Source organism: Sphaerodactylus townsendi, linkage group LG01 (assembly GCF_021028975.2).
Source record: "Sphaerodactylus townsendi isolate TG3544 linkage group LG01, MPM_Stown_v2.3, whole genome shotgun sequence".
NCBI lineage: Eukaryota > Metazoa > Chordata > Lepidosauria > Squamata > Sphaerodactylidae > Sphaerodactylus > Sphaerodactylus townsendi.
In genome coordinates this window covers 88,266,722-88,287,036 of record NC_059425.1, presented here as the reverse complement: position 1 = coordinate 88,287,036, position 20,315 = coordinate 88,266,722, and the positions used below count along the sequence as shown (strand labels likewise).

At 41.5% G+C, this 20,315-nt stretch overlaps 1 protein-coding gene across 12 annotated transcripts in view; it reads right to left on the bottom strand.

The window, feature by feature from the left end:
* Positions 1-20,315, bottom strand: part of TRIM67 (tripartite motif containing 67) — a 74,002-nt gene that overhangs the window by 35,374 nt on the left and 18,313 nt on the right. For 10 of the 12 annotated variants that reach the window (XM_048486615.1, XM_048486540.1, XM_048486550.1 and 7 more), the window contains 2 exons: positions 10,991-11,086; positions 8,702-8,824 (listed from right to left, as the gene is read on the bottom strand). The exons of the other annotated variants lie outside the window; for them this stretch is intronic. In XM_048486615.1, the coding sequence (XP_048342572.1) occupies positions 8,702-8,824; positions 10,991-11,086 (219 nt within the window). The remainder of the gene's footprint in view (positions 1-8,701; positions 8,825-10,990; positions 11,087-20,315) is intronic. 12 annotated transcript variants of the gene reach the window in all.

Here is a 20,315-nt window from a genome sequence, read left to right as displayed (position 1 = left end):
GTTGTTGAATTAAATATAAGCAGAAATGAGAAGATGTATTTGTTCTAGTGGTCATATGGGCCCTAGCCCATCTGCATCAGCTTCACTTATTTGCTCTGGATTGTAAAGGCTGATAATTAGTTTGGCAGGATGACATAAATGGGAAACCTCAATTTGCAAAGGAGATTAAACGGTCAGAAACTGTTTCTGTTCATGGCTGAGCAATTTAGAACCTAATGGGTGTTGAATTTGTTGACATCACGGGCACTGAGTTTCAAGCCTTTAAAGAAAGTAACTACATTTCACTGTATAATCTGAATAGCTGTGAAGATTTAATGATGGTATAGCTCAAGTGAAAAGCTCCAAATAAAAATTAAGCATTGTTTTTTTCATTAACCAGCATTAGTTAATTAAAGGAACTTGGATATAATTCTAAAAGTGGTGAATAATTTTGGAAATTTTCATGCACAGGTAAGACAGTTTATTTAAGCAATGCAAACATTTTTAAAGATACAAAAAGTAATCTTCTTCATTCAGAACACGTGTGATCACTATCAAAAAGTGGGGAGTGGCAGTCACTAGAATGCCCTGCTTGTGCGTTTCAGGGAGCATCGGACTGGCCACAAAGTCCTGGGCTAGATAGATCTTTCTTGTGATCCAGCAAGGCAATCATTAGCCTAAAAAATGATTCCTTAAAATCTGTGTTTGGATTTTTTCGGGGGGGGGGGGGGGGGTTAAAAATAATTAAGTAACTGCCATCTAGTTACATTCATCCCAGTTCTCACATTTTTGTAGCAGGATCAGCTGAACAAGGGAGATTTCCCCAATATTAAAATCAGGACACCTACACCTATACTTAAGAGGTTTTCAGTGCGGACAAGATAGATTAGCATTGTTGCTGCCAATGTAACCCCTATGATCAGAATGGGTTGACCCAGAAAGGGGTGGAGACTCTAAGCCGGAGAAGGCTGCAAAAACTGGTGAAGTTGGAGGAAGCAAGGCTACCAGGCTGGGACCTTGATTTAATCCGTTATAAGCTCTTAACACCTTGTTTAAGGTAATTGCAAAGTTGTTGGGAACTAGTGGGAAGGGAGTTGGTTATTTTTGCTATAATTGTAAATGTTAGAATTTATTGTTTCAGGGCTTGCTATGTATGTAATTGATGGGAGTCGTTTGGGGACCTTCATCATCTTGGATCCCATTCACCAAGCCTCTGAAGTCTTCATAAGCCAACCACCAGCAGGAAGAATTGGACGTTGCATTTATCAGTAGTTTGTCAAGATAAGGACTTGAAATGCAACTTAGAAGGACTGTAAATTGTTAATGTTAAATGTAAATGTTAAAGTTTTATTTGTTAAGTAAACCATTTTGTTTTAAAATTTAGTTCTTTGCAACTCCTTCCAAGTTCTGCCCACAGAACCCACAGTTAGAGGTTACAAATTGGCTTCAACCAGCGTGGGGCTTGGAAGTGAGATTACCAAATTGCTTGCAATGGAAGTTTGCAACAAGTTTGAGTTTGATCCCCTATAAAGCGGTCTTGTTATGTGACATAAGTTCAAGAGATGTAAATGAGGATATTCAGCATGCTGTGGAAACTTATGGTGCAATTGCTAAAATGTACAGGATAAAGGGCAGAGGGAAAGAGATGTTACTGTGTGAATTTGAAACACATAATTCTGTTTGCAAGATAGTCAACCAGTGTAGGTATAAACTGTAAGTTGCAAGGGAAATGGGATGTAATTCCTATTGATGCAGAGTTTGCAACAGTCATCAGTTGGGAAGAAGCAAAACCCTCTGCACAGGGAGATAAAGGAACACTGTTTGGCAGTTACATGAAGGAAGGGATCCCAGTTGCAACCTCTACCACTTACCCTTGGTGCAAACTCTGAATTGCAACAGATTCTGGAAAGAGTTTTGCAAACTGCTAGTATAGCTAAGTTTCCAACAAGTGATCTAAGGTTGCAATTAAAACATTTTCTGGTATTTCACCTAAACCAGCTGGGAAATAGAATACTCAGTATGGCCAGTTCATGCAAGAGAATTAATTGCAGATGACAGTGTTCCTGAAAATATTAAAAGAAGGAAAATTATAGAGAGCTTGCTGCCTCCTGCAGTTGCCCTTAGCTTTGGGAGCAGGGAAGGATATTCCTGCAAAACAATGTTTTGCTATTTTGGAAAGTGCATATGGCAATATTGTTCCAGTTTCTGAATTGAAAGCTAAATTTTATGAGACCTATCAGCACATTAATGAACCATCAGTATATTTAAATGGGTTGCATGCTCTGGCTATGGAAATATCAGAAGAAGGAGGGATTAAGGATGAAGAGTTTAAGTTCTATGTTCAGGAACAATTCTTTAGGGATGCTGGCATGAAGCATTATTAACAGCCCTTAAAATAAGGAACATAGGGTGCAGTAGTGGACTAAAAGAAGTTCCATATGCTGCTCTCCTTCATGCAGTGAGGTCTTTAGAGAAAGAAATTCTTTGTAAACAGGAAAGGAAACTGAAGCAAGAGATGCATGAAAAGGGAAAGCCTTTCAATAAAATTGTGGGAGCAATTGATAAAAGTACAGTGACTGACAAGAGTGGTACTAACAAAGAGATTGACTGGAAATCTAAATACTTAGAATCTGAGAGGGAGATGGCTAAACTAAAGCTTCAGCAAGCAAGGGACTGTAGCAATTCAAAGCCTCAGTTCTCCCAGGGTCTGGAGAGAAAGGAGAATGGTAGCCTCTAAAGACCCCAGGGGTGGTGTTTTAACTTCGTGGATTAAAGGGGTCATCTTAAGCGTGATTGTGTCAATCAGCCAAATCCAGTATTGGTTCATCAAAAAATTACTAAATATAGCTGGTAACCAAGAAGAAACTTGTTTAGATGGCTCATCTAAGAGCAGTATAGCAAGCCAATGGGCATCTGGAAGGTGACTGTAGATATGGGTGCAAAGGAACTATTGCAAGGCTTGATAGGACCTGTATGCAATGATTGTGTATATTTGGATGGGGTGAAATGCAGCTGTTTAATAGATACAGGTTCACAAGTGGCGTGCATTTGTGAGACCTTTTATAAAGCCCATTTATCTCATCGGGAGCTGAAACCTATTAGGATTTATTGGAAATAGAAGGAGTTGCGAGGTCAGACAGTATCCTATTTGGGATTTATAATTCTAGACTTGCATATTTCAAATAATACCATAAGAGAGAAATATGAAATTTTAGCTCTAGTGTGCCCAGACCAACGCATGAATCAACAAGTTTCATTATTGGTACTAATGTGTTAAGATGTGTGACTCAGGCCAATATTAATCCAGATGGGATCAGTTTTGCAGCTTGCACAGACTTGCCATATCAAGCTGGGAAAGAAGCTTGCAGCTACTATTTAGAAAGTCAAAGGAAGAAGGCTGAAGTGGAAGAGGGAAGTGAAGTGCTACATCAGGGAAGGCCTGTTCATATCCCAGCAGGAAGATCATGCACAGTGACAGGTGTGTTGCAAACTTCACCACAGAAAATAGGAACAACAGTCCTTTTAGAAGACCCAGAAGTGGCAGCCGGACCAGGAGGGTTGTCCATCTTTCCACAAAATAGTAAAAACCTACAGTGTTAAATATGAGAATAGGGGTCTGTGTCAAGAATTTGACACAAAAGGATATTGTATTGAAGCCTCATACTGTAGTTGCTAAAGCTTATGAAGTAGAATGGACAAGAGCTCTAGCCCTGTCAGGTTTGGACCTCACAAATGGAAATGAATTCCCAGTTTTAAATTTTGAAGCGTCAGCATTAAGTAAGCCAGAACAGGAAAAGAATTTCAAAGCGATAGCAACAGAAACACCAAGGGTCTTTGCAATGCATGATTTAGACATTGGGAGAGTTTCAGGTGTCACCCACAAAATTCATTTAAAAAAGTGATGTGCCCTTTAGAGAGAGAACTAGGCTGAGTCTCACCTACAGATTTTGAAGACTCACCAACATCTAAGGGAGTTGGCTACTTTTAGGCATAATTGAAGAAACCAACAGTCCATATGCATCACCAGTAGTATTGGTAAGGAAGAAAAATGGGGCCCTTTAGGATGGTAGTGGACTATAGGAAATTAAATACTTTAACAGAAAAGGATGCTTATCACTCTGCCTAGAATAGAAGAAAATGTTTGCATTACTACTTGGGATCACAGTGGTTCTCTGTCTTAGATTTAAAAGTGGATATTATCAGGTGCCAATGGACCCAACAGATTGCCAAAAAAGACAGCATTTACCACCCCATTTGGTAATTGGCAGTTTAAGATGATGCCCCAAGGGTTAACAAATGCCCCTCAACCTTTCAAATCTAATGATGGAAAATGTGATGCAAGGCTTGAACCTTACTGAAACTATTGCCTTTTGGATGATTTGATCATATTCTCTACAACTAAAGAGGAGCATGAAGAACGTCTCCTCAAGGTTTTGCAAAGACTTCAGAAATATGGATTAAAGTTGGCCCCTTCTAAATGTAAATTATTTCAATCATCAGTGAAATATTTAGGTCATATCATATCAGCCTCTGGAATAGAGCCAGACAAGAAAGACAGATGCCATTACCACCTGGCCAGTGCCTACAAACCTCAGTGAACTTCGGAGATTTCTTGGGTTTGCTGGATATTATAGGAGGTTTGTGTCAGGATATTCAATCATTGCTAAGCCATTAAATTCATTGCTAGCAGGTAGTTCTAGGGAAGTAAAACTAAAAGGAAACCAGTCTCTCAAAGACAAATGGGATGTAGGCTGCCAAGAGGCCTTTGAGACTTTAAAGTTAAAGTTAACCACAGCACCGGTATTGGGGTGTGCAGGACTGGAAGTTGCCATATAACTGTGCATACAGATGCTAGTCTCACAGGATTAGGTGCTGCCCTGTACCAAATGCAAAATAACTGTCTCCCGTGTCATGCGCTATGCCAGTAGAGGTTTAAGCCGTAGTGAGCATATTGAATTATCCAGTGCACAAATTGGAGTTTTGGCGTTAAAATGGGCCGTGTGTGACAAGTTCCACGATTTTTTGTATGGGTCAGAGTTTAAGGTAATGACTGATAACAACCCAATGACTTATGTTCTAACCTCTGCCAAATTAGATGCTGCAGGGCAGAGGTGGGTGTCAGCATTATCTTTATATAATTTTGAAATAGTCTACAGATCTGGAAAAGCTAATATAGATGCTGACTCACTTTCTAGAAGGCATGAAGAGCTCAATCGAGGATGAGGAAGGGGATAAACAACTAGAAAAGAATTTCTAAAATGCTCCTAAAGATTCAACATGATCCCAATGCACTAAAGTCATTGGGATGCTTTGGAAGTCTGTAAGGCAGTTATCCAAGTTCATAGTGTAATGCTCAAACATCCAGTAGTGCCAAGATTTTAATGAAGGGACCACAGTTATATTGAGACCTTACCTGCCTCTGAGGACAGTATTCCAGAATAATTTGCAAATGAAGGATGCCATATTAAATCCCTCTGATCAAAATGATGAGTTCCTGATTGGAAGAAGTTGCAAAGAAGGGACAGATATATAGCTAGAATAATACACTTTTGGAGAGAAGGCATAAACCCACCTGGGATGAAGAAAGAAAAGAAGAGTATGAAACTAGACTGTACTTGAGAGAGTGGCCCCGACTTTTCTGTTGAATGGAGTTCTATATCGGAAGGTTCAACGAAAAGGAGAAGATGTAGAAGCAACTTGTGATCCCCTTACACTCATCGGAGGAGAGCCTAGAAGGCATTCATGATGAAATGGGTCATTTTGGAATTGAAAGAACTTTGGAATTGGCTAGGGATAGATTCTTCTGGCCTACAAAATGGCACAAGCTATAGAACAGAAGTGCCGTAACTGTGAACGCTGTGTAAAGAGGAGCTTAGAGTAGAAAGAGCAGCTGAATTAGTGAATATAAAAAAACATATGCTCCTTTTAGAGTTAGTCTGCATAGATTTTTTAACTCTTGAACCTGATGAAAATGGCACCAAAAAATATTTTAGTAGTTACTGATCATTTTACCAAATATGCACAAGCATACCCCACTCGAGATCAGACTGCAAGAACAGTAGCTACAACTCTCTGGGAAAATTTTATATGCCATTATGGATTTCCTAGAAGATTCCACAGTGATCAAGGAGCAGCCTTTGAGTCAGAACTGGTTACAGAACTGAGTAAAATTGCAGGAACTAAATCCCATACAACACCATATCACCCAAGAGGAAACCCTGTTGAGAGGTTCAATCGTTCTTTACATGTTGGGCACATTAGAAGTAAATAAGAAATCTAATTGGAGAAAGTACATAAAACCATTAGTTCATGCTTATAATTGGTACACTAAAAAATGATACTACTGGAGAATCTCCTTATTTTAATGTTTGGGGGACAAGCACTACTACCAATTGATTTTTGTTTTTGGTTAAAGTCGGAGGGGCAGGCAGAGGTAGCTCAGCAAGAATAGGTACGAGACTTAAACCCAGAGCTTCGTTATGCATATTATTTGGCCACTCAGGAAAGTGAAAAGCATCAGCAAGCCAACAAACGAAGATGGGATATGAAAGTCATCAAATCAAACATTTCAACAGGAGACAGAGTACTGGTACATAACTTAAGTCCCCGTGGAATGCAGAAATTAGCTGACCGATGGGAACCTGTTGTGCATATAGTTCTAGAGCAACCCGATGAAAACCTTCCTGTATACAAAGTGCAATCGGAAGATGGTGAAAGTTGTTCGAACTCTGCACCGATATGTTAAGTACCATGTGGATTTATTTCCTCCTCAGAGAACATAAGTGATTTGGACAGTCCAGACAGTCCTATTAGTGGTAGGACGAGACAAAAGCTAGCTGATGTCAACTCAGTAGGAGACGATTTTGCATCCACATCTAACTCCCTTCAGACCTCAATCCTATGGCAAGAGAATTTACTCCAAGCTCCCCTTCTGATGAGGTTATTGCAGTTGGAAATCCTTTTCAGTCAAGACAAAAGAAAGACAAAGTTGTGCTGTCAGATTCACCAAATGTGGTTCCACCTAGTACAGGGATCTCTGAGGAAATCAGTAACTCACTTAGACCTCAAAGAGTTAGAACTCAACCTACTAAGTTAGCTGATTATGTTCTAAACTTTTCAGTGGGGTTAACTGGAGTCAACACTCCTATGGTAATGTGTCATTGTTTAATGATTTCAGGGGTTAAGTTATAAATACTGTCGGGACGACAGAATTTTAGTGGGGGAGAATGTAACCCCTATGATCAGAATGGGTTGACCCAGAAAGGGGTGGAGACTCTAAGCCGGAGAAGGCTGCAAAAACTGGTGAAGTTGGAGGAAGCAAGGCTACCAGGCTGGGACCTTGATTTAATCCGTTATAAGCTCTTAACACCTTGTTTAAGGTAATTGCAAAGTTGTTGGGAACTAGTGGGAAGGGAGTTGGTTATTTTTGCTATAATTGTAAATGTTAGAATTTATTGTTTCAGGGCTTGCTATGTATGTAATTGATGGGAGTCGTTTGGGGACCTTCATCATCTTGGATCCCATTCACCAAGCCTCTGAAGTCTTCATAAGCCAACCACCAGCAGGAAGAATTGGACGTTGCATTTATCAGTAGTTTGTCAAGATAAGGACTTGAAATGCAACTTAGAAGGACTGTAAATTGTTAATGTTAAATGTAAATGTTAAAAGTTTTATTTGTTAAGTAAACCATTTTGTTTTAAAATTTAGTTCTTTGCAACTCCTTCCAAGTTCTGCCCCACAGAACCCACAGTTAGAGGTTACACCAACACTTGATAGAGACAAGGAAACTGCTAGCCAGAGTTCGTGGATGTTTGAATGGTGTACTAAGCCAAGGCATAATGTACCCTCTGTTGTTTAAGCGATCAGAAAGGATTTGGGAAGCAAGGAATTTAGGAAGTGAAACCACCGTACACTCTGAATAGGAAAGAGGCAGGTTCCTTGCAGACGCTGGATAGATCTCATTCTTTGGAAACCAGCCAATAGGTTTACCTCATAATGCTAATGCAGGGGTGGCAGCATCTCCAGGGGAGAATCAGCCTATGGAACACTTATGCCCTGCATTCTTATTCTGCCACCAAATCCCCCTCCAGCAGTTTAAAGTCATTTTTTCCCTTCTGAAGTTGGTTTGTCTGTATGGAATAGCTAAAGGGACGGTATCAGGCCTGGGCTGACAATTCCTCATCAGAGGATGGTGGTAAATGACAAAACCATGAAAGACTTTAAGTTGCCTCAGTTGTTTGACACTGAGGAGCCAGTAGAGGACTTGAGACCTCTAAGACTACCAGAGCAGAAACACAGGAGGCTGAGGAGGAGGAGCCACCATCAGAAACTGAGATGGCAGAAGGACCCATAAAGGAAAGCAACCTATGGCCATGGATCCCACAGTTGCCCACATGACTGGCTGCCTAAGGCCTCTTCACTGACCATGAGTGCCACCTGTGAGTGCCTGTAAACTCCACGCTGGTGTTTCAGCTGCAAGGGCTCATTTCTGTAAACAGTCTTACGTCAGCTCTGGCTATGTGTTATCCTTGACTCACAGGGAGCAAACTGTGCTCCCTACACTTGCATTACTTTAGAAAACGCAGGATTGGCAGCCCTTGTTTGGGTAGGTAACTTAATTCTGCCTTCAGCTGAACAGGATTTGGGATAGAACTCAGTGACTGGTATCACAAAGGAAGCTACATGTTAATAGACACTAAAACAGTTTTTCCCACCCACTCACCTTTAATTTGTGCTCACGCTCTTTAGTAACTTTTGTGAGCAGTTTTGCCTTCTGGCGAGTTAAAGCATCAACCAACGCATCACATTGAGCAACCAAACAAGCTTCGTAGTCCAAGCCATTTTCCTGGAATACACAAAAAGCCATATTCACTTGACAGCAGAAAGGACTGGTTCACTGAAGGCACTGCCAACATTTTGTTTTCAAAGATATGGTTTTCTAGAGCATTTGCCTGCCCATGTGATAAGAACATAAGAACATAAGAACTAGCCTGCTGGATCAGACCAGAGTCCATCTAGTCCAGCATTCTGCTACTCGCAGTGGCCCACCAGGTGCCTTTGGGAGCTCACATGCAGGATGTGAAAGCAATGGCCTTCTGCTGCTGCTGCTCCTGAGCACCTGGTCTGCTAAGGCATTAGCAATCTGAGATCAAGGAGGATCAAGATTGGTAGCCATAGATTGACTTCTCCTCCATAAATCTGTCCAAGCCCTTTTTAAAGCTATCCAGGTTAGTGGCCATCACCACCTCCTGTGGCAGCATATTCCAAACACCAATCACACGTTGCGTGAAGAAGTGTTTCCTTTTATTAGTCTAATTCTTCCCCCCCAGCATTTTCAATGAATGCCCCCTGGTTCTAGTATTGTGAGAAAGAGAGAAAAATTTCTCTCTGTCAACATTTTCTACCCCATGCATAATTTTATAGACTTCAATCATATCCCCCCTCAGACGTCTCCTCTCCAAACTAAAGAGTCCCAAACGCTGCAGCCTCTCCTCATAAGGAAGGTGCTCCAATCCTTCAATCATCCTCGTTGCCCTTCTCTGCACTTTTTCTATCTCTTCGATATCCTTTTTGAGATGTGGCGACCAGAACTGAACACAGTACTCCAAGTGCGGTCGCACCACGGCTTTATATAAGGGCATGACAATCTTTGTTTTTGGGTAATTGCTTGTTGTTGGGTATCTACTGGGATACTGCCAAGATGAATTTGTCAAAAGATTGACATCACTATAACTTTTTTTGTATATTTCATTCTCCATAGTTTGGAAACATTTATTATAAAATACTGAGAACCACCCACCAGGAATTTCTGATATATTATGAGAGCTATGTAAACACACAACTATGTAATGCACAACTCTCAACCTTTCACAGATTTTCTTTATTTTTATAAACAATATTTTATTAAATTTTAAAATTATAACACTACATACACATACCATACCCAATTTAAGACAAACAAATACACAATTACCCTTGTACAATTACAATTACATATAGCTTACATAAAAACAAAAACGAAACTAGTCCAAAATCACCCAGTGAGCTTCCACAGCAAGATGGGAATTTGAAATCGGGTCTCACAGACCTTACTCTGAAGCTCTAACTGCTACACCAAAGATTTGACCAAATTGGTTATCGGCATATAGACAAGTGGAAATCCATAAGGACTTGCAAAAGCATCTCATTTTCCCCTCATTTAATTCTTCAATCTCTGCCGATTATGGGTTAGATCCAGCCAGATACTTTGCTCAACCTCACCAAATCCCTTTACCCCATAAGGCTCAATGATTCCCAGTGCAGTCTCTCAGGTGGACAAAGGAAACTCCTTTGCCTGCTTTCACCAGTGGAAAGTTGGTGAAAAAGCTAACCCAAACCCTATGTGTTTTTGGTGTTTTAAACAATTTACTATCAAAATTGGAAAAAGTTTTTTTAAAAAAAAAAAACCCAGACTGACACCCAGATTATCTGGAAGCTATTTAGCCATTTATTCCAAAGAGGCATCAAACTACATCCTGGCCTAATACCCAGTAATTGTGATGAAATCAATTCTGTTAGAGGCACAGTTGCCAGTTACGGATTGGAGATTTTGCAGGCAGAGCTTGAGAAGGATTTGGGGCAAGGAAGAGACCTCAGCAGGGAATAATGCCATAAAGCCCATCTACCCCCAAGCAGCCATTTTCCTCAGGGGAACCGATCTCAGTAGCCTGGTGATCAGTTGTAATTTCAATAGGTCTCCAGCCACCATCTGGAGGTTGGCAACCCTAGGTAGAGGAGTTTGCATTTCTAAAATGGTAGGTGCTATAATCCTATAGATCAAAACACGTGGACCACAGAGTCTCAAAATTAGCTACTATGCAGAATTACGATTTCCGATATTTTTTGTTAACCACATCAATAGTCAAACAGAAAGCAACAAAATATATTTGATCTAGCCAGTTCAAACCCATTCATTGTGTACAATATCCATAATCAATTAATTCCAAAACAGTTGGAATTACATTATTGTTACCTGTATCTGCTGCAGAATGTTTTTCAGCTGAACAAGAAACTCTTTTGCTTCCTTTGCTTTATCTGAAATGCCATTTAAAGCCTGAGACAGTTGTGCCTGTAAGAAACAAATCTAGTGAGTATAAAACAGGTAATTCAGATTTCTCACAATTAACATTTAACCTCAGTCTAACATACACAGGCCATTCTTGCTAGACCTCACATGTCCACTGTAAAATTTAACACCAAGCAACACATTCTATGACAGCCCTTTTCCACCTTGAAAAGCCAAATCAGACGAGAACAACAGACAAGGGAGAAACAGATAGGGAGGAGATACAAAAAGCATTTGAAACCACTCAGAGGAAAAGTTGCCCTGGTAGGAAACAGGTAGTGGGAAAAGGACAGGTGAGACACCACTCCTGTGTCCAAAAGCATCCTGATTTTCAGTTTAAACCAGTCTGCAGTTATGTATATGCATCTGCGTGTAACATTTCTTTTGGCCCTAGAAGACTGAGTTTTTGTTTAGTAATCAGCTTATGGCGTGCAGACTGTCAAATGAAACAGGATGATTTATGAAGTGCTGACACTAAGGCCACCCTTGCCCATCTGGCATCCAAATGATCCTGAAACCAAACAGTTGGTTTCATGCACAAACGCTGCACTTGAAACTAGGGCTGTCACTCAAAGGAAGACATCTCAGAACAAATATAAGATTATGAATACAATAATTCTGAAGAAAGATACTGTTTGTTTTTAAATGACGCACAGCAGTTGGGGCAGTTGCAGAAGATGCATTCCCTCCTAGGTGAGAGACAAGGAGGATGCAGTTTTCAATAAAGTCAATGCCACCCATGGCATCCAGAAGTATATGCATTAAAAATAATTAACAGGTTTTAATATTCTACATCTCTGGTAACTGAAAGCACCTTTTAAATTAATCAGTACATCAATTAAAATGCTCCTGAAGCATACAATAATAAATAGATTGATTGAAATGTATTGATTGATTTAAAAGAGCCTCTCAACTACTAGAGCTGTGGAATATTAATACCCTTTTAAAAATTAGTGCAGTGTTTATAATGGGTGAACTAATCAAACCAAGAACATCAAGGAAAGCATCAATGAAGCAACATAAAACCTATAAAAGATTTCAGGGCATTTTGTTAATCCCAAACACTTTTTTTTAAAGGCACACTTTAGAATTATGACAGAAGCCCAACAGAGATGGTGGAAGGAATGCTTGCAACAGGTGGAAGCTCCACAACCTGGGGACAGCAACCAAGAGGGCTCCCTCTTCAGTAGCCCTGCATGTGGCAATACAGGCTGCCTCTAAAGAGCCTTGTACTAGTCAAGTTCAGATCTTGGGAAGGCCCATAGCTACTTGATCAACTAAACATCTCCACTGCCGCTAGTGTAGTTGAACCTTTATAAACCCACCTCGCAACAAATGATGGAATGAATAATTTATTTATTTTTATTTTTATTTAGTAATTAAATTTATAGGCTGCCTCATCCCCGAAGGGCTCGAGGCGGCTCACAACATAACTGTTTCCAGAACAGTAAATCAATATAACATAAAATCTAACTCATTAATATTCAGCAGCAATTAAAACAATAAATACAGATTAAACAACAAGGTTGTGTAAAAACACACACACACAGGCGCCCGGTCTAAAGGCCAAAGGAAAAGGTGAAAGGAAGAAGTACAGGTGTCAGTTTAATAGTAATCCATGGATGATCATATCAACTGGCCGGAAGCAGATGCCAAAGCCCCTTCACACCACTCCAAATGGAATGATCATTTTGGCAGAAGTGTGCCCCACCGATGGCTTTCCTTAAACTCTCTTCCCAATGCTTAACAACTCTCTGTATCCTGACTTTCTGTTGACATTTCCATGGGTGCCTTTTGATACTTTTCTACATATCTGCAGGCTCGGTGTACTGTCCAATATGTCTTCATGAATCATATTTGTTTATTAATTAAAACATTTATATGCCACCTTTCCTCGTGGTTCAAAGTGGCGTACAATAATTCTTAAAAACTTTTTTAGTTAAGATCCCAAATAAAACCCAAATCTCTTCCCCATCCTTTGCCCCTGAGCCCTTCGGGGAATGGGCAGCCTAGAAATAAAATAAATAAATGAATGAATAAAAGATGCCTGCTATCTTGACAAACAGGCATAATGTTCAAGAAAATACTTAAAACTTAAAAGTGGTGGGATTCAAATAATTTAACAACTGGTTCTGGTGGTGGGATTCAAACAATTTAACAAATGGTTGTTTACAAGCACCATTTTAACAACTGGTTCTACTGAAGTGGTGCGAACCTGATGAATCCCACCACTGCTTAAACTACAAGAAAATATTTAAATCTGCACCCTTATAAAGCATCACAAACATCATCTGCATCCAGCAAGTTCTTTCACAATATTATGAAGGGTGTTTAAAAAAAAAAAAAAGCTAAATGTTTATACTGCAAATTCCATTTTACTGAGCAATTAATAATTCACAACTGTGGCTATTCTGCTAAGATTTTTCTGGATCTGTCAATAGCTAGTATGTAAGGATAGATTCTTCATTGATTCTACTGAATCAGCATTAATTCTAAAGTTCCTTCCCTGAGAATAGGTCATTGTTTATTCTGTATGCAATCACAGCAAGACATTGATATTGATTTCCTCATCTGATCTGACTGTAGCAGAAACAGTTCACAAGCTACTGGAAATGGGAGCAGGCTGCAGATTTAACTGAAGTGTGCTTCTGTGACTGAGAGCCCAAGCGCAGTGGTTTACCCATGCAACCTTCCTCTCATCTGCCATCCCCAGGCAGTCCCTCTATACGAATATGCCTTATGCAATCAGGTCCTTCTATATAAGCACTGTTTCCATGAGGCTTCTCAGATACCTCTAAGGTTTGGCTCATATCAGGGTATAATAGGTACTGCTTGTGGATATTGTTTTTTGTATTTTAAAGGCTGGTCCTAGCTCATTCATAGGGGCTCCATAATCTGCTTCTGTCTAATTCCAAAGTTGCTTGCTTCTGTATGAATGTGGAATGACTTTGTCATTCACCAGAGCTTGGTTCAAAGTTATTTCATAAGAACAGGCATTTCCATATACCTCAGGTTTCGGGCTCTTATCTGATTGGCCAATGCCTTATTTTTTTTATTGTTGTCTAATTGGGGAAGTATCTATGTAGTCAAAAGTGTTTCCATTGGAAGATAATTCTGTGTCAACTATTTATGTGCTGAAATATATGTTTCTTGTTCTGAATGAGCATGTGACTTACTCCTTTTCAAAACAGCCTGAGCAAGGAAAGTTTGAAATGGGTAAGTTTGGAAGTATTTCCGCAGAACAGTAAAATATCATCTTCCAGGGCAAGACGGGAGCATTCCGGGGCGGGGTGGGGCGAAGGACACACCAATGCACCGGGCACTTTCCCCCCTTGCTATACCTCTAGCCAGAAGCCTCACAGAATAGGGACAAAGCTGGCTTGCAAGCTCGCAAGCAAGCCAAGAGGCCAGAGTGCTTACAGACGCACGTTCAGCCACTGAGGCCAGAACTAACAGTCCACCCAGCTCACCTGAACCAGTGAGGCAGCTTACAATCTGCACTCAGCACCAGCTGCACTCTAAAAGAGGCCCAGAGGTGTCACAGGGCATTTCCCCACTCTCGAGGATCCCCCTTATGCTGCGCGCTGCTCTCAGCGCGCGGCATACCTGGCACGCGCCCGGGCACCCCACAACCCCGGGCGTCCCCACGACCCCGCGGGGTCATCAGAAGGCGCCATTTACAAGAGCGCCAGGGATGCCGCGCGCTGAGTCAGGGGCACGACAGCGGCAGCGTTGGGGCGGCTGCGCTGTTGCTGCCCCTGTCATGGGGAGTGCCCTGGGACCCCGCGCTACTTGAGGAGACTAGCGCGGGGCTTAAGGTAAGTGGGGAAAGGCCCACAGAGAATGCTATGAGTTGGCTCAGGATCAAGACTGAGCCATAGCACAGATATATAAGGGATGGCTCTGGGAAGTGGAAGTTTCAGGAGCGATGTTGAAAGCCCAACAGCTCTTTGTCACACCTGCTTGCAGACTGATCACTCGAAACTCAGACTCATACTGGATTTCTTAATCTGACCCACCTTTAACCCTTGACTGCCTCCCCTCAGATCTGCTTTGGACTTGTTCCTCTGGACTCTTTCCCTCTCTTGCACCTGTGCCTGCTAGCAGCTGTCGTCCGACTCCCTGTTCTTCTCCCATCGTATTTAACTACACAACATCGCTGTGAGATAGGTTAGACTGAAAGTATGTGACTGGCCCAAAATAACCCAGTGAACTTCCATAGCAAGATGGAAATTTGGACCTGGGTCTCACAGCCCCTGCTCTGAAGCTCTGACTGCTACACCACAATGGCTTTCATACTTTGGCTGCTGTTGTACAGCAGCAAGCAGCCAGGTCTAGTTGACTCATGGAAGTTGGATAGTATCAACTAACCCAGTGGTTACTGCCAGGCGTACGATTGCCAGTCACCAAGTGGGATCTGGAGGTCTCTTAGAATCACAACAGATCTTTAGACAACAGAGAAAAAGACTGCTTTGGAGAGTGGACTCTAAGGCATTTTGTTTGGCTGAGGCCTCTCCACTCCCCAGACCCTGCCCTCCTCAGACGCCATCACAAAACCTCCAGGAATTTCCCAACCTCTAGACTGGACAACTGCAACTTGTTGTACACAGGGCTGCTCTTGGGTTTGTTCCAGACGCTGCAGTTAGTGCAAGATGCATCTGTGCAGGTCCATTGTGGATGCAGATTCACCAGTGTTCTGCCAGCTGCATTGGCTTTAGATGCAGTACCTTCAAAGCCCTGTACAGTCTGGGGCCATCATATGTATGGACCCGCCTCTCCCAAAAAGCATTACACTCAGCTGACAACAATCTGCTGGTAAGCCTTGGCCCCAGAGCTATCCAGCGAGCGTCAGCCAAGGCTAGGGCATTTTCTGCCCTGGCCCCAGCTCTGTGGGATACTCTGTTGAATGAGACCTGGAGGCTGTGGAACTTAATAAAATTCTGCAGATTCTGCAAGACAGAATTGTCACACCAGGCCTATGGTTGAGGCAGCAACAGTTTTATCACCAAGTGGCCTCCCTCTTTTTTCCAACCCCTTCCCTCCTCTAATCCACTGTTTATGCTGCTAGGACTTTATTGTGTTGTAATTCATGAAAGTTTTAATTTGCCATCTGGACATATTTTTATAGATTGATTAGAATAATGGAGGGTACGTATAATTTTTTTTTTAATCTTATGCTGTAAGACACCCCGAGCCTGCAGGGGGAAGGGTGGCCTACAAATGGAATAAAATAATGTAAATAAAATAAACCTGGAGCTGACAATCTTAGTCAGGTCTGGTCCTAAGGAACCTTCCCTCAAAGGCCAAAATAGGCCAGAAAGGGACCCTGCCCTGCCTTTTTACACACAGAAACTCAGCCAGAAAAGCTGTAGTTGCCTGCTATCCTAAGGCCCTGTTTAGGTTAGGTAGAAAGATATCTCCTGCCCATTAACAGGTCCAGTCAACAGATTTAAGTATCCTCAGATCTGACAAACTTCACTATTAATTATAAATTCCAGTGGCTAAGTAAACAGGGATGATGGCAATTTTATAATGATTTGTAGGTTTTGGACCCTTGGATGGATTGGAGGAATTTTCTTTTCTTTATTAAAATATATATCCCACTCTACCCCTGCCAAAGGCCAGGCTCGGGGCAGCTTACACGCAGTCAATATAGTACAATAAAATTCAGCTTAATATAATTCAAAATTCATCTCTTAAGGAATAATTAGAAACTTGCAAAACTTTGGTGCCATTTCATTCTTCAGTGGGGATGACTAATTTAATAAAGCCTTACTAAATCCAATTCTAACTTTATCACCCTCTAATTTTGATCTGTTCGGTAAAAAGAAAGAGGAAAAGGAGAGAGGGAATGCAAGGAAGGGGAGGGGAGGGGAGGAAAGGAAAGGAAAGAAAAACAAAAAGGAAAGGGAACAGAAGAGGGAAGGGAAGGCCAGGCAAGATTATAGGGCTGTAGCTACCTCAGCTGTAGGCCTTGCAGAATATCTCTGCTTCACAAGCCCTGTGGAACTGTATCACAGCCTGCAGCGCCCTGATCACGGATGTGAAGAGTTCCACCAGGCATGGACCAAGGTGGAAAATGCCCTGGCCCTGGTTTTGGCTAGCTGGACTTCCCTTGTGCTGGGATAATACTTGGAAGGAGTTAAGATAAACAAATTCTACATTTTCCCTGTCATTTTCTCTATATGGATCACACACAAAAAACCTACCACAAAAATTGCTACAAGAGAATATATTAGATCAAACACATAGATCAGGAAGAAGGAACCAAAAAAGAGAATGCAACGACCAGAACCAAAAAGAAGCAAAAATCATGCACCAATGCGCATTGAAAGGAGCTGAGGAGAACACACAGTGACTGGAGAAACAAAGTGAGTAGGTGCAGAATAATATGAGGTGCAGAATAATAATACACCTCTCCTGCTATTCTGAGGTGAGACTGTTGGGCCTGTGCCACCCCACCCCCTAATCAGTTGCCTACCCCACTTCTTGGATTGGGCAGGGTGGGGCACTGGGAGAAAGAAGAGGGAAGGCAGGCAGCAGGGCAAGGAGAGGGTGGCATGGAGGGGGGAAGCATGAAGAGGGCCAGGCTGTTTTCCCAACCAGTTGTGTGCCACTTTTCACATGCCAAGCACCTCTTCCTACACACAGCTCAGGGCTGGGTAAACCCTCCCACAGGCTACATGGAGCTCAGCTGGGCTGGACACATCCTTTCTTCCACTGAGCTGGCCTGGCCCAGACGCAAGGGCGAAGGAGAGGCTAGTGGCCCATCAGGAGCAGTCCTGGTGGCTATAACAACAAATCCACCACAGACTATTATTAGCCCATGTCACACACTGGGGCAGATAGGGTAAGAGAGAGATGGATTCCACACAACAGAAATAGAATGTCCTGCAGATGGTTTTAAAAGATCTGTTTGGGCATTTTGTGTTTCCACAGCACAGGAGAACTCAAGTGTTGCCAGCCAAAACGGATCTTTTTCCCTGTCTGCTGCACAACGCTCTTGTCAGTTGTACCCACCATTTTGTGTGCTGCTGCCGAGATACTCCATGTCTCTGCCTTTGATGAAGGTTTTCCATGGAGGTTTCCTCTGCTTGCAGCTCATCCACATGTGATTTCATTGTAAGAAGTAGATAAAGTTTGTTTTTTCTAAGAATCCCGTGCAAGTGTTGTTTTTCCTTTTGGTTTTTGAGGGGAATGTCTGTGAAGCTACTGTGATACAAACATGCTCATATTGCAACTTCTCTAATCGTGTCACCGTAGCATCACAGACATCCTCCTCAAAACAAAAACAAAAAAAGGAAAAACAACACATATGCAGGATCACTAGGCAAAACCAACTTTATTCATCTACTTTTTACAGAGAAATTGTGAGTGCATGAGCTGCAAGCAGAGGAAACCTCTGTGGAAAACCTTCACAGAGAATCTGCTGCAGCACACAAAATGACAGGAGCAACCTGTGAAAATAAAAGAGGTGTGGCAGAAGAAATAAAGCATTTCCTTCTTGCTTTTGTTTGCTCAACAGATAGGAAACATCTTCAATTTGGGTTGCGGGGTAAAGGTTGCTAGTTTAGTCATTTTTTAAAAACCTGGGTTGAGAAAATAAAATGGGCTGAAGTTGTTTGGGGGAAGAATGCTGTTTGAAACTTTCCCCCAAAATGTATATCCTGTGACCATGGCGATGCCTCCAGGGACAGATGTATATTTTATACATCCTCAGGAGCATTCTAGAACAGAAATGGTCCAGGAAATGGTGGATGAATTCTCAAATCTCCTGTTATCTTTATGTTGAACAAGGTATAGTGAGTTCATGGTAGAAGTAAGATTCAAGCCAGTCTCTTTATCGTTCTGCTACACCAGCTCCAATATCAGGCTTTTGATCTTTCACCTTGATAGTGTGGCTGTTTTTTCAGAAATCTAGCATATTGCTGTAACACCAGTGTTGCCTGTCCATAACTGACAACATAGTCTTTCTTTTTTCCATTTTATCCATTTACCCCGTTTTGCATATCTGTAAGTAAGGTTCAGTTCCAGCTGCTGATGCTGATGCAAGAACCACTCAAGAGACTTTGCCGAGTGGTGGGATTCAAATAATTTAACAACCGGTTCCGGTGGTGGGATTCAAATAATTTAACAACTGGTTGTTTACAAGCAACATTTTAACAACCGGTTCTGCCGGTGTGAACTGGCTGAATCCCACCACTGACTTTGCCCTTGCGCAGTGTCCCATTTAAACTGTGCTGCTTCAAGGGCAACATAGCAGTGCATGAGCATCAAGTCTCACAGGGAAGTTCTTTTGCCCCATAATCACCATATTTAAACACTTATTATGGAGAAGAGACTGTTGTCAAGAGGAGTCTTTCATTTGACTTTTTTGATGTTGGGGTTATTCAAGTTATGATTTAAATTACAAAAAAATGTTTTGTTTTTTAAAATGCAATAGCTTAAAAAGGGAAAAACACATCCACATATTCCTGCTTGAAAGGAAAACAGTGTATTGAAACACTGTTTTAATAAAATGGCAATTTTATTGCTTGGCTTTGATGTCTACTTTGACTCTTTTCCATGTTTTGACTGGGATTAGTGTCCCTTTCGCTACATGACAGACCATCACTTGACACAGGACACCATGAAGAAATGTCAGTGGGAACTGAACTATGATGTAAATTGTGGATACAGTCTGAAGTGCCCAGCAGTTATTCCTGTCATTGCAATGGCTAGGAAAAAATAATATTATGATTGCATAAATTGCTGGATTTAACTATGTGGACACATGTTAACAATTTCTGTATCAGAATGTTTCTAGGAAAGATCCTATGGAGAGACAGAGTGGCTGGGTTGCATATATGAAGCCATCTTTTCATGGCAATACATTTAGAACTGAGGAGTAATGGCAGGGAGCTGGTACAGTAGTTTCCAAATTCCCTATCCTCAGAGAACATTTCCACATCTATTTGTGTATTGATAAAAGTATATGCAGGCCAAACAATACAATTCACCTTGCTACAGAAGATGCCCAGGATGCACACTTGGTTTGTGCGGGGTATTATGGCAAGTCCAGCAAACCAACTTGTTTGTCAAGGGAACTGAGAGTGCAACTTAGAATATACCCACACGCACCATGGCTTTGAATTTCAAGAGAGCACTGGGAATTTCAAGAGAGATCTGGGAATGATAGAAAAGCTGCATTTCTGGCACCATGTCTGTCATTAGTGTTCTCACTGAAAACATG